The sequence below is a fragment of the Rosa rugosa genome, chromosome 3 (assembly GCF_958449725.1).
Source record: "Rosa rugosa chromosome 3, drRosRugo1.1, whole genome shotgun sequence".
In the NCBI taxonomy this organism is placed as follows: domain Eukaryota; kingdom Viridiplantae; phylum Streptophyta; class Magnoliopsida; order Rosales; family Rosaceae; genus Rosa; species Rosa rugosa.
Genome location: NC_084822.1, coordinates 12701096 through 12727386, shown reverse-complemented (window position 1 = coordinate 12727386; position 26291 = coordinate 12701096). Strand labels below are relative to the sequence as shown.

The window sequence follows — 26291 nt, the reverse complement described above, 5'->3', positions numbered from 1 at the left end:
TCTGGGTTTTTGGTGAGCTCTCACTCTACTCTACTCTAACTCTCTTTTTGGTGATTGAAAAGTTTGAATCTTTGAGTGAATTTGATCGAAGATCATTGCTAAATATGATTCATTTGATGATAAAGTTTATAAATCTTTATCGAACAATCAATATATTGGGTGTGGACTGTAAACCTGAGTTGGTTATTTTAAAAAAAAAATTGATTAATGGTGGTGGAAGGTAGCAGGGATAAATCGATTACAAGTTGGAGATAGAAGAAGGTAAATGGCTATGTGTTCTGTTGAATCAGTTTGGGTTCAGTGACCCTAAAACTGCTGTAATTGGTTTGGTCAGTTTATTGAATTGATGGTAATATTGGTTTGTTGTTGGAATGGTTTCAGCTACAGTTTGGGTGGTGTTATGCTTATGCAAAGTTATTAAGTGATGAGTTGGTTATTATTGTGGAAATGTCTTAAGAAGTGATAATTAGTTGACCAATAAATTTGGGAAATGAGCAGATTGTATCTTTTGCCCAACTATCGGTGATTATAAACTGTGACTTTATATCCAGAAATTGTGATTACTTGAAATCTATGCAACAGTTATTTGAAGCATCTGTTTGACATTCTTCATGGTGTCTTAGTGATGGATCCGCTTGAATCCTCAAATATGATAAGAATGTGACAGCCAAGGGAAGATACTTGTACGTGAGAGGTGTGAAATGAACAAGAAAGCATTATCAGATCCGAGAGATACTCAGTAGTGATGTACCGAGGGTTGGAGTCTTGCTTGGACAGTTTTGGACATTGTAAGTTGATAATGGTAGTCTTCTGTCCAGTGATTGAGAGACAAGGTTGCTTCCTTTCTGTGAACTTGAGGACTACCAAACCTCAGAAATGGTATTAGATGAGTTTGACAAAAAGTCTTATAAGAATGTGCTAGATCTGTTAATATGCTGTATGGACTTCAAGGTTTGAAGCTAATTGAAATAAGAGCACCTTGTAGCTGTCCTTGTAGGATACTCAAATCGAAGTTTTTGTTTCATTTGAAAAGGTAGATTTGAATTATACTTTTTATTGAATTTTTTACTTGCATCTGGAAACATAAATTAAAAAAAAAAAAAAAAATTAAAAAAAAAAAATTAAAAAATAAATAAATAAATAAATAAATCTGTTAACGGGTTTTAACGGGTTCTAACGGATAACCCGCAAACCCGCCGGGTTTAGCCCGGGAAACCCGTTAACTTAACGGGTTTTTACCGGGTCGGCCCGTTAAAAACCCGGCCCGTTAAGAACCCGCACCGTACCCGCACTATACCCGCACGTTGCCAGGCCTATGTGTCCCCATATAAATAGAGTCGAGGACAGTTTTGAGTTGGCAATTGTTTCAGTAGATTGGACGTCAAGATATTTGAGGTAGGCTGGGAGGTTTTTATTAGTATTTTGTAGATCTAATTCCTAATTGATTCAATATTCGGTAAGCCGTCAAGGTTGGTATGTAAGGTCAAGTATTTTTTGGAGCTATGAAGGGTGGGTGTTCTTGGCTTGCGGGAAGGTTTCGTAAGGTTTCGTTAGCCTACGTACACGTCCGTCAACATTATGTAAGGTTTCGTGACTTTCGTAGCACTATGTAGGGTTTGATCAATTCCATAGGATGTAGTCGGTCTCCATAGCCTTACGTCATGATTCAGAAATTTACGTCAGCTTACGTAACTTCACGTATGTTTTGTAATTACCTATCCACTCCGTCATGTTGTGTCTATATACATATCATTTCATCACCTTTACGAAGGACCTTTTATTGAATCAATTTTTTCGATGGGAAACAATATCATGAGTGGATGACAACGATAGAGTTAAAAATTTTGTACACACCAAAAGAGCAAGCTTGAAGCTGATATTTGTTCTCCATCAGTTTTCAATCCATGTATTTCGCAATTTGTATCACCTAAATTAAAGTAAATCGAATTCCACCAAGAAAGCTTTTCATGTAATTTGTTCATATACTTGAAGAAACTGAACGGCAATACCGAATTAGTTTTTTGAGGAATAGTGAATTAATTTATTGAGGAATTCGTGGAGAAAATCGAAAGACAGAATAAAATGAAAAGATAGAGCCCATGTCTGCTGTAATACCCCGAAAAATCCAAATTAAGTTCTGTGGATTTTTAGAAATGATTTCGCTGTATTAGGAGCGAGTACGAAGCTTGAAGGAGTTGTGGAAGTAGTTCGAACGATTTTATTTTCGAAAACGAACGTTATTTAGGGGGTCTCAAAAAGTGACTTTTTATACGTACCGAATTTGGGAAAACTTCCTTCATAAAAGTTGTAGAACTTGTTGATACGATCTCGTGCATATGTGGAACGCAATATTCGGAGTTCGTATGAATAAGTTATGAATATTTGAAATTTGGGAAATTTCTATAAATATGTGAAAAATGAGAATTTTTCGGAAGGACGAAATTTTCTCAAAATTGCAGTTTGGTCCCTCGTTCTCTCCGTTCTCTCTCCTCCCTACGCAGCCAACCCGCTCTACCCGACCCGGCCCCAGCGGCGCCTTCGCTCCTCCTCCGGCCACAACCCGGCCCTCCCCGTGATCGCCGCTCCACGCCCAGCCGCCCTCCGGTGTCGCCTTGCCCCTCCGCCGCCCACAGAGCTGGATCGAAGCAGCTTCAGCAGTGCGAAACCCGACCCGGGCGGATTTCCAGTTTTTCGGCGTCCCCTTGACCGATCCTTCCCATTTTCGTGATCTCCTCCTCCCCCTGATCATCCCCATGTAAGTCTTTCATCACGAATTTGAGTGTAGAACACTAGATCAAGGTTTGACTTTTTCGACGTCCCTGATTTAATCTGAAATCTGATCGGACGCACAGGATTAATCCGACTTCCAAGCTTGATCTAGGACGATCTAGACCGAATCTCGCTTAGCTCCAGGTATGAAAGTCGATCAACCCTTCATTTTGAACCAGTTTGTAGTTGGTCACTTTGCCATCGGAGGTTGTTGACCGGCGTTGACCGCCACGTTGACCGCCGTCTGACCTCCGGGTGTGGCGGCGCGTCGGACCTTTTTTTGAGTTTTCATTATCTAGGCGATGATCTACGCATCCATACGAGCGTTTTGATATATAACAAGGTTATTTTAGAAAAAGTTGATAAATAGTGGATTTACGTTTTGACGTTACTATTTAACGTTCTTACGTTTTATCTTCGGTTTACGATCTGCGAAGATCAGACCATCGGTTTTCCTTCAAATTTTAATATGTTGATCGTATGATTGTTCCGATGACTTTGTGAGGTCACAGGCGAAGATCCGACCGTTGGATCTTCGTATAATTGCAAAATAGTGTTTCGGAGTGCCATTCGTGAGAATCCGACCGTCGGATTTTCATAAAATTTTGTGGAGATGTTTATAAGGACGATTCAGGAAGAGCTGACCGTTGGATCTTCGTGATAATTTTGGAGGATGATCCTAAGGGCGATCTGTGAGGATCTGACCGGTGGATCATCGTTTAATTTCAATCCGACCGTTGGATCATCGTATAAATTCGATCTAACCGTTGGATCATCGTTTAATTTCGATCTGACCGTTGGATTGCCTTTATTTTAAGAATCTGACCCTTAGATCGTCGTTTAAGTTTATTTTGTGTTTCGTTTACTAAGCAAAGACCGTACTTGATTAGGTACTTGACGGCTTGAGTTGACGAGTGTTTGGAATAATGTTATATTTGACTTTTTAGAAGACGCAGCTGGATTAGAGGTGAGTAAACCTCACGTGGTTCATATTACGAACCGAATAAATTTAATTACTTTATTTTTGTCGCAATTGTGTGAAAATATTTGTGGAATAAATATTTGTTTTAAATCATATGGACTTGATCAACTACGGTCCATAGGTAAGTAAAATGATTTTATTATACAATTGAATTTCACGGTTTTTATGCTTGAACTATAGTTGGTATTAGTGGTCATCCTTGAGCGGATGATTACGTATATATATATTTACGTGGAATATATATATTGGTTGACGTGTGATTGGTGTGCTGAAATGATTGAGAATGGATTAGATATTATTCAAGCTATTAATCTCGCATTTAATTGTTGAATAATGAAATGTTGATCATGTGGTGTGAAAGTTATTTTATATGCCCAATTGTGAATATGTGGAAAATTATTTTAAGAAATAAAGATTTGTCTTGAAATAATATGTCTCATTATGTGGGTGTACATATACATATATACGATCTATAATTCAGAAAGATTGTATTTTGTGGATTTGATTATGTCTGAGAGGTATAATTGTGAAGCCGGGTGTTATCTACTACCCCGTGCTTAAGTGAATTACTGGTAAATGTGTTTTGGTGTTATGTGGAAGTTAAGCTGTGGGCCATAGTCCCTTCAGATAGTGCACTATTATACTCTTAGGAAGGTTGCTTACTTTGAGTATACATACTTTGGTATTGTCCTTGGTATGCTGCGGCTTACCCGTACTTTGGGTATAGTATGTCGGACCCTAGTACGTGGATTTATGATTTGTTACCAGTCAACCTGGTTTTCCCGTGTTTTGGGTATAGTACGTCGGACCCTAACACGTGGATTTGTGATTTGTTACCAGTTAATCCGAAAATTCACTAAAAAGAGAAGTGTACTTATATTATATCTATCTGTGATATATTATTAATATGTGAAGGTGTGAGTAAAAAGAGAATCAAGCATGTATTGCTTTAATGTCATTTCACATATTAATGTTGCAATAATTGTTGGTTGTGATCAGTCAGAGTTCTAGCCTGCCTGTCAAATGTTGAGTTTTAAAAGAGAGTATCGAAAAATACTTACTTTTATGTTTCTATGATTTTTGGAATTACCTTGTGAGTGTGTTGATTGTTTATTTGAGTTATAAGAATTATAATTTAATAAAATCAACAGTTCTTCCTTGTTTACTCATACGGGCTGTCAAAAGCTTACCGGATTTTGTGTTGTTGCAATTCCCGGTACACTATTCAAATTGTGTAGCGGGTAATCTCACAGGTCAGGAGAATCAGGGCAGTGATCGTGCGGTTTAGAGTATTAGTATTGGATTTACAGCATTTGTTTTTGTGAGGAGATTTATACTCATTTGAGTTTTACAATTTGATTTGGTGAGAGTGTGCTGTAATAAGTAACTCGAGGATTTGGTTTATGTAATATTAAGAGGTGTAAGGTGTGGTTGATTTTGAAAAAAAAAATAAGTAAATTCTGAGAGTATGAACAGGGTATTTGAGTTCATGCTTCGAATTTGAATCCTTAATTCAGAATTCGGGGCGTGACATCTGCAGTAAACTCTCAAGCTTTTCAATAACATACATTCAATAACTTACATAAATATTGTTAAATTCAACATTTTTTAATAAACTAGTACTAATTCAATTCAAATCGAACATGGCTAACAATTTTTTGATCTCACAGGTAATCTACATATATCTCGTCTGCAAGTCAATTGGTATTGTAATAATATAATATTCTGAAGCTATCATTATGCCCTGCTGTTCAGGCCCAATATATTACAACTGCTTTTGGAATTGATGTTGAGTCGCATGAAATTTCCTTCCGCATTGCAATTGCTATTGACAAATCATGAAGTTCATGTTTGGCATGTGGTTCCGCTGAGTCATACCAATAATACATGAAATACATTCCAAAAATAGTATGCCTGAAGTTATTGTAGACAAATATGCACGACTTGGTGACTAGAAATATAATGTAATTGAAACAGAAAGTACCTCATTGGATACACCAAATTAAAATCATACACAAGGTATTTGAAAATATGTTTTGGAAAGATACACATAAGGCACAGGATTGAGAACTTTCCATTCATCTGCTCCAATTCGATCAAGTTTGTTTGTAAATCCAATTCTTTGCACCTCGGATCTCAGTTGCCGATCAACAGTAATTGACTGACTTATCTGTACACCACCAATACGACAAATGACAGTGACTGAATGACATACTTGATATATTCGGACAAATTATGTACCCAGCTATGACTAAATGAAACGACAGTTGACGAGAGTCAATGAAAGGTTATTGTACTTATATGAATTTACCTGTGGGATTGTAGATAAAGTGATGATGCTTAACGAAAATAAAGTACAATCAACGAATCGTAACTATATTGGATTAGTCAACATAGTGAATCAGATACTTGATATATTCTGACTGATAATGTACAAGACTGTGACTAAATGCAACGATAGTCGGCGAAAGTCAGCTCAAGTTTGCGCTACCTATCTGAAATTTGGCTATGAGATTGTACAGAAAGTTACGAAGCTTCACGAAATTTGACTAGAATAAACGAAGCGTTACTATATATCAGATGAATGAGTAAGCGAATGACATACTTGATATATTATGCTGAATTAGGTCCACGGCGGTGACTAAATGCAACGACGGTTGACCACAGTTAACGAAAGGTTACGGTACTGATATTAATTTACCTATGATAGCTTGACGAAAAGAAAGTAGAATGAACGAATCGTTACTATAGCGGATGAATGAGGTAGTGAATTACATAGTTGATATATTCTGAGGAATTATGTAGAGGACGCTGACTAAATACTATGATAGTTGACGATACTGAACGAAAGTTTGCGATACGGATATGAATTTTGCCGCTTAGATTGTACAGAAAGTGACGACACTTGACGAAATGAAACTATAATAAACGAAGCGTTAGTAGGATGAATGAGTGACTGAGTGACATTTGATATGTTGGGACGAATTATGTACACGACAGTGAGTCATTGAAAGGACAGTTGACGATAGTTAACGAAAGGTTACGGTACTGATATGAATTTACCTATGACATTGTAGAGAAAGTGACGCTGCTGAACGAAAATTTGTCGAATAGTTGATGATTTTGCTTTAATCCGCCTTAGTAGCTTGCACTGTTAATAAAGTTGTCGGATGTAATGTGGTGTCAAATTTTGTAATTTTTATTTTCAATCAACAAATTGATTTTATATTGTGGTGTACGTGATTCTGGCAATGTTAAATCCCATTAAACCCCCCAAATTTTATATGACAGAACCCTAGCGTACAGTGATCAAACACAAATTCCGCAGGCCGATAGGTCCGAAGCCCAAGATTGAAAGACGGAAGCCGCGGGCCAGTACACTATAATGTGAAGGTCGTCTAAGAAGAGTATCCTGGCTGAATACGGGCGGCGGTAATCTGGATCGATAAGCTGAGGGATATTAATACTCCGACTCATTGCGTTTGCATTCCATCAATTGTGATCGAAGGAAGGTGCACAAGTTTTGAACACTGGTAAGTGTAAACCTGGGCGTTGTTTGTTGTTTCGTTAGTCATGTCATCATCTCCACTATCACATCACATGTTTATATCGCTGATGAAATACCCATGTCAGTACGTCCGATTGGTCGCCCGAAACCGATTTCATTTGGTATTCGATTATTGACCACTTCGGTGTATCTTCAATTGCATATGCACCATTGCCTAATCCGTTTTCTTATAGAAGCATTCTGAAGTGAATTAATGAAGCAATGAATCTACAGCATTGTCACTGTTATTGTTCATATGTGGCTAGTGTCAGATTATTGAACGGCATATCTTTGAGTCAGTAATGTTTTTTACACAATGTGCATCGACATTTTCCTAATTTTGATCTAATTGTTAGTCCCATATCCCCAGGAAAGAGAGTTTTATATGGACAAAGACGAACAACCAGGAGATAATAGTGTTTTGGGTCAAGAAGATGGCAAATTTAATTCAGATCAGGGTGGAGGACTACATCAATTTAATGGATTATCGTATGACTAATTGCAGAATGAAGACATGGTTGGGAAGTCTTTCAATACCCTGGAGGAAGCTGACAGTTTTTATTACGATTATGCCCACACCATTGGGTTTAGTGTTCGGAAGGATGTAATGCGAAGGTCGACTAAGACGGATGTCATCTCAGAAAGGCAATGGTGTTGTTCTGGGAAGGGAAAGAGACGGATGATGGAGAACATTATCACCCTACCACCAAAGCACACTCACTCGAAGGATGTAATGCGAAGGTCGACTAAGACGGATGTCATCTCAGAGAGGCAATGGTGTTGTTCTGGGAAGGGAAAGAGACGGATGATGGAGAACATTGTCACCCTACCACCAAATAGATGGTGTCTGGCTCGTCTCCGCGTCGTGTACTGTCCCGTGATGATGAGATACAGAGTTACGAGGTTCGAAGCAGAACACAATCACAAATTGATACCAAACACATATTCTCATTTGTTGCGGTCACGTCGTAATTGTATGCCTTCACATGTGGCCCATGTAATGGCCCTTAGAAAGGTTTCGGTTCCAACATGTCATACTTACGAATATATGATGGACCAAGCAGGGGGTTACGTGAATGTAGGATTTAGGGCAAAGGATCTGTACAATAAGCTGGATGCCACACGTAGGGAAATTATGTTTGAAGGCGACACTGAAGCCGCTCTTGCATACTTGAATGGCAAATGTGATGGGGATCCAAGGTTCTTTTGCAGATTTAGTGTTGACGAGGACAATCGATTGTGCAACCTTTTTTGGAGAGACTCCACAGCCTTGATTGATTATGGTTGTTTTGGAGATGTGTTATTATTTGATAGCACATACAACACAAATTGTTATGAGAAGCCGCTGGTTCTCTTTGTTGGATGTAGCAACCACCTCAGCAGCGTGGTTTTTGGATGTGCTTTATTGATGGACGAGACTATTGAGTTGTATACATGGGTGTTAGAGACGTTTTTGTCATCCATGGATGGAAAACAACCAAAAGCAGTCCTAACTGATGGTGATCAGGCAATGCGATCTGCATTAGAGAGGGTCCTACCTGGATGTCCTCACCGCTTATGTTCTTGGCACATAGGCAAGAACGTTACTGCTAACATTAAATGCCCGAAACTGTCGAAAGTGTTTCGGAGGTTGATGTGGGATCAATTAACCCCTCATCAGTTTGAGACAAGGTGGGCTAGCATGATAGAGGAACACTCTCCTACAAATGCTGGTTGGTTTGCCACAATGTACAAAAAGCTTGAAAGATGGGCCGAAACTTATTGCCGAGGCTACTTTTTTGCAAAAATGAGGAGCACCCAATGTTGTGAGGGCACGAATTGGTATGTGAAGGATTACTTGAAGCGAGGAATAAAATTGGTAGAGTTGGTCCCAATCATTTACAGAGCACATTGCAGGCTAAGAAACAGGTTGAAGGAGCTGGATTATGACTCTATCAATTCAACGCATGTGCTAACGACGCAGCTGAGGGAGTTGGAGAAGCACGCTGCCAACACGTATACAGATAATGTATTCTATCTTGTATGGAAATAGATTGAAAGAGTTGGAGGGCTAGTTACAAAGAGATTGAAAGAGTTGAAGGGCTGGTTACAGAGCAACCCGTTGAATGTCACGGGAGTCGTATGTATTCCATGTGGAAGCACAGCAGGCCTGACTGGAAATACACTGTTCTCTACTTCGACGATGAGGCGGATGGAACAATAAAATGTTCCTGTAGGAAGATCGATTACGATGGCATTCCATGTTGCCATGTCATTAACGTGTTAAAACATGAGATCCCAGGATCTGTCATTGTAAACCGATGGACCACATAAGGCAGGTGTGATATTAATTGTCATCTACTAACTCCACCAACTGTACAAGATGGCGAACAATCTGCCATGTTTGGCCACTTGATGGATCGGACGTCCAAATTATCAGATACTGGATCGCAGAACACAAAAACATATGACTGGCTGAACGTTGAACTAGACAAATTGGAAGGTAAATTGGAGGCTTTGTTGGTATCGGCGGGTAGCAAGGAACATGTCCCTGGAAGGCATGAAAACCTTGTCAGGGACCCGAATGTTGTGAGGTACAAGGGGAAGAAACGAGTCGGACACATGGAAACTGCACAGGGCCACGTAAAAAAAACCGCGTCGGTGCCACACCTGCGGCCAACCCGGTCACAACAAACAGAGGTGCCCCAAAAACAGTAGAAAATGACATTCATATGAACATGATGACGCTAACGATGCCCACCTCTGTCAAAAGAGCCAATCCGGGACACCCGACAACGTCAAGCCACATCGAATTCCCCGTGAAGCAGCAGTTAAGGACAAGGACAATGTGGAGCACTGTTATGGATCAAATAGAAATGTCGCCCCTTCCAAACGCGATCATATTTATTATCCGATGGGTCAAATTGCAGTTCATCCATTAACGAGTCGTGGGGGTTTAACCCAAGTAATCCGATGGCCACCGGTATGTATTATAACAGTGGATGTCCAACCAGCAGATGTCCAATGCATTTTTCTTATGGGGGTGGTTATGCATATGTGTATGGATCACCTAATCATATTCCATAGGTTAATTATATCTCTTGAATTAATTGTATTTAACGCATTATGCCCTTGCTCACTTGCATTGTTATAATGATTACTATTTACGGTGTTATTCTGTTGCAGCCCTTCCTGGTTGGGGGGCAATCTCATCTTTTGTTGTAATATAACGTTTGCTGACCTTACATTATGTTACGATTATATTAACTGACGTTATATTACTGTACGGACGTCATCTGACATCGACATTGTACAATATGTATTGCGACAACTGTTGTATTACGATTCATTACCTTTTATGACGTTAACTGGCAGGGCGAAAATTAGACATGACTTGCGGAATATAAGTCCATGTAAGGAGTTGAACGCTGTGTTTGGACCCAAAATGAGCATTTTGGCCTGACAAGGCACGTATTGGAGAAATTGAGCCAATGTCAGTGGCTCAAGCTATATATTGTCGACAAGTTCGAAATATATATATATTTAGAGGCTAAATAAAGCCTACTATGGAAGCATGAAAAGTCAACTATAGCACATTTTCCTACTTCGGCTAGGAGAAACCGAGCTAAACAGAAGGAGCGGCCGCCTGACCAAACGAAATTCAAATGAGCTGAAACCTTCCAGATTAAATCTAGAAAGCCCAAGGATCATTTCTTATGAAGAGTGCCAGAGCTACAAGTGAGTGGAAGGCCTTCAAACAATCAGTCCAATTTCCTTGTCTAGAAAGGCTTGGAAACTGGACCTGTAAGAGGTCCAGCAGTGTTTTCGGCCCAACCACTATATGAAAAGCTCTGAAAATTGATCAGGGTGATCTACACTCATACTGGAACATTTCTTATGAAGACGTCATGGTCAAAAACGGAGTGCTTGATGGAGATAAAATTGAAGGAATTTCCTTGTCTAGAAAGGCTTGGAAACTGGACCTGTAAGAGGTCCAGCAGCGTTTTCGGCCCAACCACTATATGAAAAGCTCTGAAAATTTATCAGGGTTATCTACACTCATAGTGGAACATTTCTTATGAAGAAGTCATGGTCAAAAACTGAGTGCTTGATAGAGATAAAAATTGAAGGATAAGGGAGCAGAAAATGACTTAAACCTAACAAATTCCATTAAGTGTTTAAGTATTCAAACCTAACATTCCATTAAGTGTTTAAGTGCTCAAACCTAACCCATTATGATTTGTTTTTAAGGCCAAATAGTGTTGCTTGGTAGTCTATAAATAGAGGCTACAACGTAGAACAATTCACCAAACCAATTCATACATCAAAACATCTCTAAGATGATCTAAGTTCTCTCTAGAGCAAACCTCTCTAAGAGCAACTCCTCTCCTTCTCTTTCTCTTATCGGTGATCACACTCCTAGTCCTAGTCTTCTCGGAAGCCGACTTTCAGTGCCACCAAACCCTCTGTCAAAGTGCTTCGGTCCTAGGTCTCCTCAGGAGCCGACTGTAGTACCGCGACCACAACGGTTACGGAACCAGCCAAGCAAGGGTAACGCCCTCGCAAACCAGCTAAGCTAAAGTCACGCTTTAGCAAGTTCTTTATACTTCCCGGTGATTTTGCTCTGCTCAATCTGCAATATTGAGTATCGACTTGTGAACAAGAAGAAACTTCAGCAAAGTCCTCACCACGAGGCACAAAGAATCCCACGACGAGGTTGGTGCTCTCCTCGTCTACAATCGCTTGATAGAAGTCAGGTCAAGGGACACCCCCGACGACCGCACCCGAACGGTGCTGGCACGCCCACGCAAGAAAAGAGACTGTTGACCAGCTCAAGAAAAACTGGAGCCAAACATTTGGCACGCCCAGTGGGACAATCTGGATAACACTAGAGTCTTTTTGTGTTCGCCATCATTGGGATGTCAGGGGAAAATCTTTACCAAAAGAAATTCCTAAAGTGACAAGATGGCCAATGTTGCCACCATTGGCAATATTGACATTGATGACGAGTTCGAACCACTCATCATTCCACCAGATGCTAGCCTGGATGAGAGGCTTCGCATCCTTACACTGCATAGTGAAAATTATGGGAAGCATCTGGCAGCTTCGATCGCGAAAAGGGAACAACGAATTCGCAAGTTGGAGCAGCGAATGAATCAGAATGCTCAGAAAGCTAAAGAGCAGTCACAAAAGCTTTTCTCGAGCAGAGACAAACAGACTGCCCAACCTGCCGCGAACATCACATCTGAGTTCACGACCTTACGCGAGGAAGGTTCTACCTTGGCTAATTCGCATCAAGGCGAATTCGAACGTCAAAAATCTGCACGCGAAGAGGTTGTTTCTGAGACTAACTTGCCTATAGGTGGCAATCAACCTAAGGGTCTCACTGGTGAGTCACAGCCTTACACAGAGGCTGTGCATGGAAAAGGTCATCAACAAGGTTGTTCTTCTGACAATACAATTGTCTTTGAACAAATATCTAATTTCTCCACTGATCAAGCCAAATACGTGGCTACTGATCAGATGCATGGGGGGCAAGATATGACCCATGATCATCCCTTTGATCAAGAGACGATGGCGACAGTTGGCGACAAAGCCGATCTTGGGACACCGTCATCTCCCGAATTGCAAATGAAGATCATGCTTCGTCAACCAACAAAGATACTTGGGGGGCAAGATTACTCCTCCTACGAGCCAAATTGCTTCCAATTCTTCGACGCGAAGTATCTTTGTTCTTTTCCTACAAGCTCTCACAGGAGGGATTTTTACCCTACAAATTTTGATACATCGGAGCTTGGAGTGAAGCATAGATGGCCTCCCCCGTGGCCTTCTGGAGGTTAGCCAAACATAGTATTGCTAGCTCCTTTCTTTGTTTTTTAATTTCTTGTCAATTTTCAGCTTCAACAAAATCAAAACCAAACATTTTGGCACGCCCAGTGGGACAACATCAGAGTCTTTTCTCTTGAAGCACATTCAACCACCGGGCTTCAAAACAAACATTTTGGCATGCCCAGTGGGACTACATCAGAAGTTTTTCTATTGAAGCACATTCAACCACCGGGCTTCAAAACAAACATTTTGGCACGCCCAGTGGGACTACATCAGAAGTTTTTCTATTGAAGCACATTCAACCACCGGGCTTCAAAACAAACATTTTGGCACGCCCAGTGGGACAATCTGGATAACACTAGACTCTTTTTGTGTTCGCCATCATTGGGATGTCAGGGGAAAATCTTTACCAAAAGAAATTCCTAAAGTGACAAGATGGCCAATGTTGCCACCATTGGCAATATTGACATTGATGACGAGTTCGAACCACTCATCATTCCACCAGATGCTAGCCTGGATGAGAGGCTTCGCATCCTTACAACGCCCCAAGCTGCACCTCACCAGCTTAAGCACGTCACAGTGCCGCGAGTCTCTAAAACGTAAACCGAACGCTCGATTTACATCCTAGAGAACCGCTAGGCATTTTGTTTGAAAAGCTTTTTGGAAAACACAGCGGAAGCTACGAATATTTTTGAGGTGAAAACTTGAATTGCTAAAATCTATTTCGTTCGTCCAGAACTTGGATAAGGACTCACACGTGGTACGGATTTCAATGAAAGAGAATTCAACTGAATTTAACACGAGGCTAGATAACAACAAGCTCCGAAACACGAAGTTCGAGAAAGAGAATTTAAAATAAAATCCAAACGATGATTTACCGAGCTTTCGCACACCCAGCTCCGCCCGCTACTGTCCCATCACCAGTGCACAGTACCTGCATTCATACTGTTGTAGGGGTGAGCTTTCGTCCTCGCTGCTCAATGGGAACTCTAACTCGACAAGGTTTGAAACCGATAAATAGATTTTGGGGGTTTAACCCAAGTAATCCATTAACGAGTCGTGGGGGTTTAACCCAAGTAATCCGATGGCCACCGGTATGTATTATAACAGTGGATGTCCAACCAGCAGATGTCCAATGCATTTTTCTTATGGGGGTGGTTATGCATATGTGTATGGATCACCTAATCATATTCCATAGGTTAATTATATCTCTTGAATTAATTGTATTTACGCATTATGCCCTTGCTCACTTGCATTGTTATAATGATTACTATTTACGGTGTTATTCTGTTGCAGCCCTTCCTGGTTGGGGGGCAATCTCATCTTTTGTTGTAATATAACGTTTGCTGACCTTACATTATGTTACGATTATATTAACTGACGTTATATTACTGTACGGACGTCATCTGACATCGACATTGTACAATATGTATTGCGACAACTGTTGTATTACGATTCATTACCTTTTATGACGTTAACTGGCAGGGCGAAAATTAGACATGACTTGCGGAATATAAGTCCATGTAAGGAGTTGAACGCTGTGTTTGGACCCAAAATGAGCATTTTGGCCTGACAAGGCACGTATTGGAGAAATTGAGCCAATGTCAGTGGCTCAAGCTATATATTGTCGACAAGTTCGAAATATATATATATTTAGAGGCTAAATAAAGCCTACTATGGAAGCATGAAAAGTCAACTATAGCACATTTTCCTACTTCGGCTAGGAGAAACCGAGCTAAACAGAAGGAGCGGCCGCCTGACCAAACGAAATTCAAATGAGCTGAAACCTTCCAGATTAAATCTAGAAAGCCCAAGGATCATTTCTTATGAAGAGTGCCAGAGCTACAAGTGAGTGGAAGGCCTTCAAACAATCAGTCCAATTTCCTTGTCTAGAAAGGCTTGGAAACTGGACCTGTAAGAGGTCCAGCAGTGTTTTCGGCCCAACCACTATATGAAAAGCTCTGAAAATTGATCAGGGTGATCTACACTCATACTGGAACATTTCTTATGAAGACGTCATGGTCAAAAACGGAGTGCTTGATGGAGATAAAATTGAAGGAATTTCCTTGTCTAGAAAGGCTTGGAAACTGGACCTGTAAGAGGTCCAGCAGCGTTTTCGGCCCAACCACTATATGAAAAGCTCTGAAAATTTATCAGGGTTATCTACACTCATAGTGGAACATTTCTTATGAAGAAGTCATGGTCAAAAACTAAGTGCTTGATAGAGATAAAAATTGAAGGATAAGGGAGCAGAAAATGACTTAAACCTAACAAATTCCATTAAGTGTTTAAGTATTCAAACCTAACATTCCATTAAGTGTTTAAGTGCTCAAACCTAACCCATTATGATTTGTTTTTAAGGCCAAATAGTGTTGCTTGGTAGTCTATAAATAGAGGCTACAACGTAGAACAATTCACCAAACCAATTCATACATCAAAACATCTCTAAGATGATCTAAGTTCTCTCTAGAGCAAACCTCTCTAAGAGCAACTCCTCTCCTTCTCTTTCTCTTATCGGTGATCACACTCCTAGTCCTAGTCTTCTCGGAAGCCGACTTTCAGTGCCACCAAACCCTCTGTCAAAGTGCTTCGGTCCTAGGTCTCCTCAGGAGCCGACTGTAGTACCGCGACCACAACGGTTACGGAACCAGCCAAGCAAGGGTAACGCCCTCGCAAACCAGCTAAGCTAAAGTCACGCTTTAGCAAGTTCTTTATACTTCCCGGTGATTTTGCTCTGCTCAATCTGCAATATTGAGTATCGACTTGTGAACAAGAAGAAACTTCAGCAAAGTCCTCACCACGAGGCACAAAGAATCCCACGACGAGGTTGGTGCTCTCCTCGTCTACAATCGCTTGATAGAAGTCAGGTCAAGGGACACCCCCGACGACCGCACCCGAACGGTGCTGGCACGCCCACGCAAGAAAAGAGACTGTTGACCAGCTCAAGAAAAACTGGAGCCAAACATTTGGCACGCCCAGTGGGACAATCTGGATAACACTAGAGTCTTTTTGTGTTCGCCATCATTGGGATGTCAGGGGAAAATCTTTACCAAAAGAAATTCCTAAAGTGACAAGATGGCCAATGTTGCCACCATTGGCAATATTGACATTGATGACGAGTTCGAACCACTCATCATTCCACCAGATGCTAGCCTGGATGAGAGGCTTCGCATCCTTACACTGCATAGTGAAAATTATGGGAAGCATCTGGCAGCTTCGATCGCGAAAAGGGAACAACGAATTCGCAAGTTGGAGCAGCGAATGAATCAGAATGCTCAGAAAGCTAAAGAGCAGTCACAAAAGCTTTTCTCGAGCAGAGACAAACAGACTGCCCAACCTGCCGCGAACATCACATCTGAGTTCACGACCTTACGCGAGGAAGGTTCTACCTTGGCTAATTCGCATCAAGGCGAATTCGAACGTCAAAAATCTGCACGCGAAGAGGTTGTTTCTGAGACTAACTTGCCTATAGGTGGCAATCAACCTAAGGGTCTCACTGGTGAGTCACAGCCTTACACAGAGGCTGTGCATGGAAAAGGTCATCAACAAGGTTGTTCTTCTGACAATACAATTGTCTTTGAACAAATATCTAATTTCTCCACTGATCAAGCCAAATACGTGGATACTGATCAGATGCATGGGGGGCAAGATATGACCCATGATCATCCCTTTGATCAAGAGACGGTGGCGACAGTTGGCGACAAAGCCGATCTTGGGACACCGTCATCTCCCGAATTGCAAATGAAAATCATCTCCCGAACAAGGTTGTTTTTCAACTTGAAAACTGATGCATGATGCTTAAATAAATACGGCGCCAAATCCAAGTTTTACCTGATGGCCGGTCCCATAGACCCACTACACGACCTTACCTCAATTTAATTTATCACCAGGTAAGCATAGCGAGAGCGTCCGCTACCTAGCTACACACACGGATCGGGTCGTCATTGCGATCGCTCACCGTCCGACCGGTGTAACTAACCCTCCGGAGGTTTTGGGGATCGAACCCAAGGAAGTCAGAGCCACCCTTCGCTCTCAAGCCATCACATTTCTCACATGGTTTGGTTAGTATGCATTGCATTTGAACATAACCAAACCATACCAACTAACATGCATCATTTAATAACAATGTAAGAAAATCACTAACCGAGGAGAGTCCTGAATCCCTACCTAGATTCCGATGCTTTCCTGCACGTACTCCGAGAGTCGCAAACCTTCCGTTCCTCGGGTAACTGGAGTCCTAAGTTCCGACATAAGGATCGTTAATAACTTTCCTTAAGATTTAAGGAAACAATCGACACTTTAATTGTCCGACCACTTTCCTAGTTTGACCAGGATTGACCAAGGTTTGACCAATCACGACCAACTCACTAATTGGGACAATTACCGAACACATCACTTGCAATTGTTATATAAACAATTTCTATGCATTTACCTTCACCTCCTAAATCCTTTAACATCTCAACTTCAATTCACTTAATGTTCTCGTCACATAGTAATTCTACTCAAATTACTATGGACACCTATTTACCTTAAACTATTTTCCAAGCTTCATAAATCAATTTCAACATGCTTTAACACACTGTCCAACTACCACAAACCTGTGAGAACTCAACTCAAGTTTCTAATCATTTGTCTCACCCAGCAGGATATATTCATGACTTGATCATTACCAATACAAAACGTACAGAAAACTAGTGCAACCAAATCACCCATTTCACACAGTTTGGTTCACAGATCTTCAAAGAGGACCTACCCACCTTGATATAAACTCTACTTAATAACAGAAGCCCCAATTCAGTAGAAAAGCTTCTCCATGGAAGAACACGGTAAACCAGAATTCCTCTCCTTGCTCTTCTTTTCCTCAATTCACAAGCTCTGCGTTTTTAGCACAACAATTATCAAAGTTCAAAATTTCAAAGTGAGACTTCCAATCTACCTTAACCAAAACAAGGCCGAGGCTAATTTCCTCATCACAAAGTAATCAAGCACCAATCCACATATCAAGTTTCTGAATTTACCTCTATCAACTCAGCTTGGTGCTTAAAATCCAAACCAAGTTCACGAATTCTGCAATTCGCAACAAAGAACAATTCCGCCTCGAAGCTCCAAATTCGACAAGCAACATGGATTAAGTTCGACCAGGGGCGAGTTCGTACTCAAGGATGCCGGAAATGAATCGAGAAACCCAGAACGATTGCCCGCGACGACAATTGCGGCGGCGTCAGATACCAACCCAGAAAACACAGATCATTAAACTCAGCCTAATTCAGAAACTAGTTACACCAACAGGTAGAGCACGACGAGAGGATTTTTTTCATACCTCATGCAAGTCGATCGGTGGTCGGAGTCACCGGAAAACACCACAGAACCGGTGGAGCAGGCGCTGCTTCTCTCCTTCGACTCTCCGTTCACGATCGTTGCATGGACGATCCAAGGATAGGAGGATGTTGGCGACGGCGAGGCGAAGAAGATGGCGGTCGTCAGTCGTCGATCGGTGGCCGGACGACGCCACTTTTGTCGGGTTTCTTTCTCGGGTCGGCGACTCCGTTTCGGGTCAGAAGCTTCGAGCTTCTATCTCGATCCTTCTGGTCGTCCAACCGAGCCAAGGCCTCTTTATAGGCTGCTCCAACTTAATTTCGACGGCTGTGATCAATCGGTGGTATAACTAACGGCCAAGATCGCACCATGATAATTTCTTTTTATTTAAATGAATTTCCATATTTCTCAAACTTCGGAAATTCATAATAAATGCTTCCGGTGTCCCAGAAATTCCCCCAAAATTACCACGAACTCGTCGTGTCGTGTACTTTATTATAACATTCTTAAACCAAGAATTTCACTTTAGAGAAAGTTTTGAAAAATAATCTCGAGCATCTTTAATAATTACCGAGATCGTAAATTACTTTCTTAACGATCTCAACTTAGCTCGACAATTTTTCCGGGGCTCACAATACATGACGGGAGTCAACATTTATTGGTGATGGTGGGGTAATTGTTACGATAGCGGATAGTTGATGCAATGTGTTTATCTACGACAACTTACCAATTGTAACCACAGCAGGAACATAAGTTCCGATATGCACCTCCAAACTGAAGTTTGTTGGGAAGTCGTTGCCTAATGTCCGAATTGAAAATTATGGATTTCACAGGGGGAACTGTACGTTTGACTTAAATGCATCTCCAAATCCATTTATATCTTCCTTCCTTCCACACCCAACCAAACTCCCCTCCCCCCCCCCCCCCCCGCGGGGCCCGCACGCGTAAAACACCTACTCCTTCGTCGTATGTCGTTTCATATAGTAAGTTGTATGACCTTGTCTAACACAAACCGCAATCCTATAATGTAACTGCGAAACGGCGTCGTACCCTGTTTTATCTTCCTCCTCGTCCGCTTATCCGATACGCGATGTGAGCTTGGAGGTCCCCTGCAGTCACCCACTGTTATTACAAATCTCCCCTGACCTTTTCCTATCAGGTATCACCAATTTTCTGTCCCTATTCTTGTGAAATGACATTCACCCGTTTCAAGTGGAGGGCTACAACCAACGACACTGATATATCAACTCCATCACCTATATACATCAGGACGACCGATGTGGCGTAATCAGCTGTCTCAGGACATGACCCGATTGAAGCCTTTCCAATTCCCGCCGTCCCATGTTACAACCTAGCCGACCGGAATCCTTCTTCCCCGGTCGTCCACGTCGATGTCAATAACCATTTATCCTATACGGTAACTACAACCTCAGCTTCATTAGTTACATATTTCAAATTCCAAATTACGCCTGTGTCCGTATGCCAGTTCCACGTTTAATTTACGATTACATGTTTCATTCTCCCCCAATATATGGGGGTAGCATGAGAAATGATTGTACCTACATACATGGGTTTACCTTAACCCAATACATTGGACCAGACCTTCAAAAGTCTGACCTCGGTTCGCGATTATTGTTACCAGCGAAGCTTTGCAGATTCGAAGGGATGCGGCAACCCACGTCTAGTTGCATGGTGGTATTTACGGTTGGCTGATTCCGTCAAATTGAAGATTAGGAGCACTGGGTTGGGCGAATTCCTCCTCACTCTTACAACCAAGTGTAGGAGCGAGCGACGGATTATCACAGCTCTTGTAGAAAGATGGTGGGATACAACGCACACCTTCCATTTCGACAACATCGAGAGATGACGATGATCCCAAATGATTTCAGTGCAATTACAGGTGTTCAAGTATGTGGGCGTCCACTGGAGTACGACATGGAAGCCCACACCCGGGGAATCCAACTGATGGAGTTATTCGGAGAAAGGCTTGCAAAAATTGCCAGCCCAAGCTTGAGTTGCACTGAAGTATGTAGGGCACACATTACCTGTGCAAGTAAAGCAAACACCTTCAACCTCTACTACCAGCCCTGTGTTAAAAACATTGCCGAAATTAAATTGTACAACTGGGGGGGAGCCGGACTGTCCTGTCTGTACAGGAATATGGATGCAATCAGCAGGGCCAGGTGTCACAGACTCTGTGGGTACTGGTGAGCTTGGGAGGTAACATACCGAGTACTTTCACAGGATTAGAATGTTTCAACTGCAGCCTTCCATTTTAGTAGCACTTGCCTTTATGTCTGTTCCTTTCAGTCATTCGACTTGACTGTAATATGTCATTTTGTTTTCCTTTCAGATTTGGGCTTGTGAGTACATTCTCCCATTCGCTTCCCTCCGGCCAGGACGTGCGTTTCATAGTTGGCCAGTTGCAATAAATTGGTCTCGATCTGAGTATGTCACTAATAGCGGTCAGAGACTAACTTACTTGAGGGAACTACTAAGGCTGCTTCAATGGGACCAGGTTCTTATATTTTATCTGTAAAACTCGAGGCATGGTTCACAAGTTTTTTATTTCATGCTTCATTGGCTACTGCCTACACCATACGGTACATCTATTTATATCCTTTCATGTAACTCCGTAGGTTTGCATGCACCCTTGGGGGAAGGATGAGAAAAATTGGCCACTATATGTCCAAAACACAGTTCCCTTCACAAGGTGTCGAATCTTATTGCACGGCCCGGCTGGTCCTGCCTGGTATCTTGGCGAAAGGGTGTCCATTCAGAGCCTAGGTACCATTACGCATCGTGTGCCCATGACTCCCCCCATAACCATGTTGTCAATAGTTAGGTTAATTAATTTAGGCAATTAAGCCACTTGATTAATGAATTAATCTACTATTTTCATTGACCATGGTTGACCAGTGCTCTACTATTTTGTCCTTTTGTCGGAATACTCCAATTTATTATTTTGAGCCATTTTATCTCAATTTCCACAACTCCGCTTATTTTCTGCAAAATAAATAAAAATAGATTAATCACATAATAATTGACTTGAGAATTAACTTATTTCTAGTATTTTAGATACAATTACATACATAGAAATGCGTATAATCAATTCCCAAAATAGAGCTTGGACTTGGATTGGATGTCAGCAGTCACATACTCATATTTGTAAGGGTCTTATAGACTTGGATTGTCAACGGGTGTTGCCAAGCATAAGATGACAATTGTCAAGCCCATTATGTAGGTTGTTTTAATTTGATTGCATTATACGCAAGACTTCATGATTCGTGTTTCTAGAAGAAAATTCATGATGCATCAGGGATTCAGGGATGCATTATAATAATATAATGATTTTCAAGAGGAATTTGTGCGAGTCCTTTTTCAAATAGAAGCTTTTGAATATTTCTCTTCCGCCAAACCCATCGCATCAGGTTTTCTCTCCCCCAAATTGAGAGTCGGTGGCACTCTTCCCCACCCAAGCCCATGAGCGATTTTGCCATGAGCTTGTCTATGATATGAGGTTCCATGTCTCAGTTTTCTCTTGTTCGTTTTTCCCTTTATGTTTATTCTTTTTTCTTATCGTTTTGAAAGCTCTTGACCACAACCTCTTTTTCTCCATATCTATCCTTTTCCTTCCTTCAAACTGGTTATCGTCCCTGGGTGGCTGTTTTTGGCGACTATTATCTTTATCCTTTTGTCATGGTTTGTATATTTGCTCCTAGGAGCTCTGTTCTAAGTGGGGTTTGCCCGCTACTGCACACGTATCCTGGTTCGGTGGTGCATCAAGAGATTGAACATTCTTTGGGTGTCTGTCTTTTCAATCCCTTTATGGATCTCACTTTATCTTTCTCTGTTTCTGGTTTCTGTATGTTTCTTATTGGCAAAAGTTGTTCTCCATTGCGGAGAAGGTTTGAGATCTTTGGTTCTTATTTCTGTATCTCAAACAAAGAAAGTTGGGTCTACTTTGTTCGGAACTCTTTATATCTCCCCAAGTTTAGCTCTTCGTGGCGGTGCTGATCTTCACGGTGATGTAGATCTTCACAACTGCCTTCTACTCAATGTTGGGTTGTTGCTTAGGTAGCTATGTTTATGGGGTCGCCTATTTATGTTTGTCTTTGTTGGTCCAGTTGGGTCTTTCTTTATTATTATTATTATTATTTATTTATTTATTTGAAATAGGGTTGATGCTGCTGCCCTCAAGTCTTGATTAATGAAATTGCAGAATACAAGGGGGGAGGACGTAGAGCCTGAACCCCAGATTACAATAAGCATAAAGAGAACATCCTAAAATAATACCAGGACTCTCCACAAAATCTATGTATTCTAACAAGCACCGATTAACAAAGAGTGCACGAATAGCTACTCTATTTGCTTTGATATAGCAGTGACATACCAGAAAGATAACTCTATATCAACGAAGCAACATTACAAATAACATTGCTTTCCCACTATGTTGCCGCACGGAAATAAATCCGGCGGCACTTAATTTCATCCTGCCACTAGGAGGTTGCGTCCATTTGATCAAGCAAATAGCTCGCCGCCTCGCTAGGCCAGATAAGGCACACTGAGTGTGCATACCGGGACAAAACCCACGTCGCCCTATCAAAAGATTGTAGAGACTTATTGCCGGCAAGAAGCCATTTCTAACAACAAAATAACAAATAAAATAAAAATACCATGGGTCCTGGGCCCAAGCCAAGTTTGACCGCTGCAGAAGGCTTGACTCCTCCATCCCGACGGCAAGACCCTTACCTTCCCTCCACTGGCAAGACCACCGCCATCTCCTTCGCCCCAAAACGCTTGCCGTCCCACAAATCTCCCATCATCTCCGGCGCGCCAGTGAGGAACGCTGCCCACCTCTAGAACAGATGCGAACCGCGCAACCCAGATCGGATCCAATCGACCCGATCGGAGCATGGTGAATCCCCGCCACGCCGCCACACTGTAATCACCACCCAGTGACCTCCAATCCGGCAAAAACCACTCGAACCACCCTACGAGCAGTCTGCGCACCACTCTGGGGTGAAACGACCCCCGCCTCTTTTGTCGGCCATTCACCCTTCGTCGCCCTTCCCCGTCAGCCCCTCCAGCCAATTTGGTCAGAATCTTCCTTCCCCTGCAGCGTCTCCACCGGCCGAGCCACGTACCAACGGTCCCCTCTGGCCCGTCTGACGACAACGCCGCGAGGGCGTGCCGTCGGACAGGGCATGAAATTTCACAAAACTTGTCAAGCCGTGCGGCGCGGTGCATGGTTATAATCTACTACGGAAAAACCAAGAAGGGTTATCAATAAAGACAAGCAATAATGCAAATTAGCAGATCCATGACGTTTGTGCAAATTGAATGCATTTGGAGTTTATAATAAGCAACTCTTTTACTATTTCTTTTTAACATATGATAATTGTTCTACAAAAAATAAAAAGAGGAATTTGTGTGATAGTATCTTGTAGTATATGATTTTATCAACAATATGTATTCGCCGTTGAAAATAAAGCAAGTAGTGCGAGATAATGAAATGATACTTTATCGGGCCTCGTTAAAGAATTTTTGGTGAGTTTGTGTAAATATGACTATAATTGTTATTAATGTTACTTTATGGGTTTGGTACGCTTCTTTTAAGTTTTAGCGGTTTGCATGACATGGACATAGGTAAGGCAATGCTTGATGCAAGTGTTAGTTGCAGTAATCCGTTAGGTCTATATTTCCCTTTTTATGTCTCATTCATTCATGGTTAGACTTGATAATGGACTGAGTTTTAATCCTTATGCTGTTCGGGTTTGCTATCATTAGTTTAACGGATTTGGATATGATCATTCGATCTGTTAATCTGCTAACTTAAAATATTAAATATGAATTTAGGTTAATCCGATTTGTTAATAACTCAGTCTGTCGTAAAATCATTTGAAAATTTTGTTATAGTTAAATTTTGTTATTGCATATTAAGATATACTTTATATATTTATTATTTTGATAATAAGTACATATGAATATGATGAATCAAAATGGCTATAGATTTGAACTATAACCGGGTCATCTTCGAAACTGTTAATGTTTGTGACCGAGGAGTCTAATTAACGATAAATAAAGAGAGAGAGAGAGAGAGACACACACACACACAAGAAGTATAGTGGTTCGTCTCCCGCTAAGGCGAAAGATTACGTCCACTTGAAAGCTTAACTATGTGTGTTGGGCCTTGCGGCCCAAGAGGATTACATGAGTATGTAATGGGATTGTGTTTAAGTAGGAGGAGGCATTCCTTTTATAGGTGAAGGAAGCCATCTCCTTTACATTTTCTTAGATGTGGGATGACTAAAATCACTACTAGTCTAGAAAGGCCTATTATGGAGGCAACTTGGCAAGGCTGGGAAGGTGGCTTCCCGGCGACGGATTTGCCACTTCCGGATACCGTAGCGTAGTTTGAACATAGAGCTACAAGGTGTATGTCTCGGTTGGGCCCCACCATGGCTTGTGGGCCCGCTAAGAGAGAGTTACTTATGCTTGGTGAAGTAGCAAAACTAGCTTGCTAGTAGAGGTATCTACAGAAACAGATTGCTCTATGTTGGCTGCCGCATTGAACCAAGAGGAAGGAGATCTCTCTATGCATGGGTTTCTGATTGAGGATGTAAAGGAATTTTTGCGCGCTCAGGTGGAATTTCAAGTTCAATTTGCTTCACGCGAAGCAAATCAGGTAGCTCACAAACTAGCTAGTTTAGCTTGTAATAGTGTCAACCAAATGTGGTTGGATTATGCTCCCGATTGTATTAGGGATGCAATTCTAAACGAGTGTACTCGTTGATTTGTTCAATGAAACTTCCTTTCAAAAAAAAAATGATGAATGAATCATATATTTGTTAATCTTCCGGATACAAATTTAGATTTGACTATTAACAATCTGACAGATTATCGGATCGAGTTGGGTTGAATTTTGTTATTAAACAAATCAGAATTTAGGTTCCTCCTGAATTTAGTCCATTGACAAGTCTTCTCAGAATAAGACAAAACTAAGTTAAAGAGTTCATAATCTGTTCAGTAATTCACAAGAAAAGGTTTTTCTCGGGTTAATTACTTGTCTTTTGAACCCCTAAAGATGATTTCGGATAAAACTAACTTGGGTTGAGTTAAATCAAATTGGACTAGCACTAAGCACTTTAGACCTAGCCGCTCGCTCTACTAGGGTTTTCGTAGAAACTTTCTTCGACCAAAATCTCAAACTATTGCCTGGGTCTCCATGGCTCAGATTTGTACCGGTGCTTTGGCTGCTCCGGCTGACTCTGCTAGGGTGTCGCTAGGTGCGGCGGGGACGGAGGCGTTGCAGGACAATCGTTGGTATATGGTTGGACGCTTGCTTGGTCCAAAGTCTCGTTTCCCCGGTTTCAAGGGAACTATTTCTTCGATCTGGCGCATCAAATCGGGACTCTCTGTCCATGATGCTGGAGATCGGTTTATGTTTCAATTCAACCATGAAGCGGATCGTAACAGGGCATTGCACGGAGGGCCGTGGTTCTACAGGAATACGATGTTGTTGCTAGGTGCATATGATGGGGTTGGCTTGGTGGAGACTGTTCCCTTGTGGGAGATGGAGATCTGGGTTGCAGTAAAGGGTTTGCCGGTGGCACTTCGCAACAAGAACGCCCTAAATCTCATTGGCTCTGCTGTTGGCCCAGTTATCAAATTTGATCAGTCGGCCCTCCGTCGGAGGGAGGAGGAACAACGGATCCGCCTGGTGTTGGACATCCGTCGGAGGGTACGAACATGGATGCTTTTTGAGTTCTCTCCCTTGGTGCAGCCTGAGATCACCCTCATTTATGAGAAAGTTAAGGGTTTCTGCAGGGACTGTGGATATTTTGAGCATGATGCGAGGGGATGCGA

General features: G+C 41.6%; 2 protein-coding genes and 1 long non-coding RNA gene across 3 annotated transcripts in view; 1 reads left to right on the top strand and 2 right to left on the bottom strand.

Annotated features, from left to right (window-relative positions):
• The window catches only part of LOC133740117 (disease resistance protein RPV1-like), a 105340-nt gene that overhangs the window by 58993 nt on the left and 20056 nt on the right, over positions 1 to 26291 (bottom strand). The window lies entirely within an intron of this gene.
• On the top strand, positions 7813 to 9330 carry LOC133737247 (protein FAR1-RELATED SEQUENCE 5-like). The gene has a single exon (XM_062164849.1). The coding sequence runs from the start codon at positions 7813 to 7815 to the stop codon at positions 9328 to 9330; it is 1518 nt and encodes a 505-aa protein (XP_062020833.1).
• Positions 16881 to 18418, bottom strand: LOC133740791 (uncharacterized). Its single transcript, XR_009861422.1, has 3 exons — positions 18125 to 18418; positions 17864 to 17981; positions 16881 to 17335 (listed from the first exon to the last, which is right to left on the bottom strand). It is a non-coding gene; the product is annotated as an uncharacterized LOC133740791 (long non-coding RNA).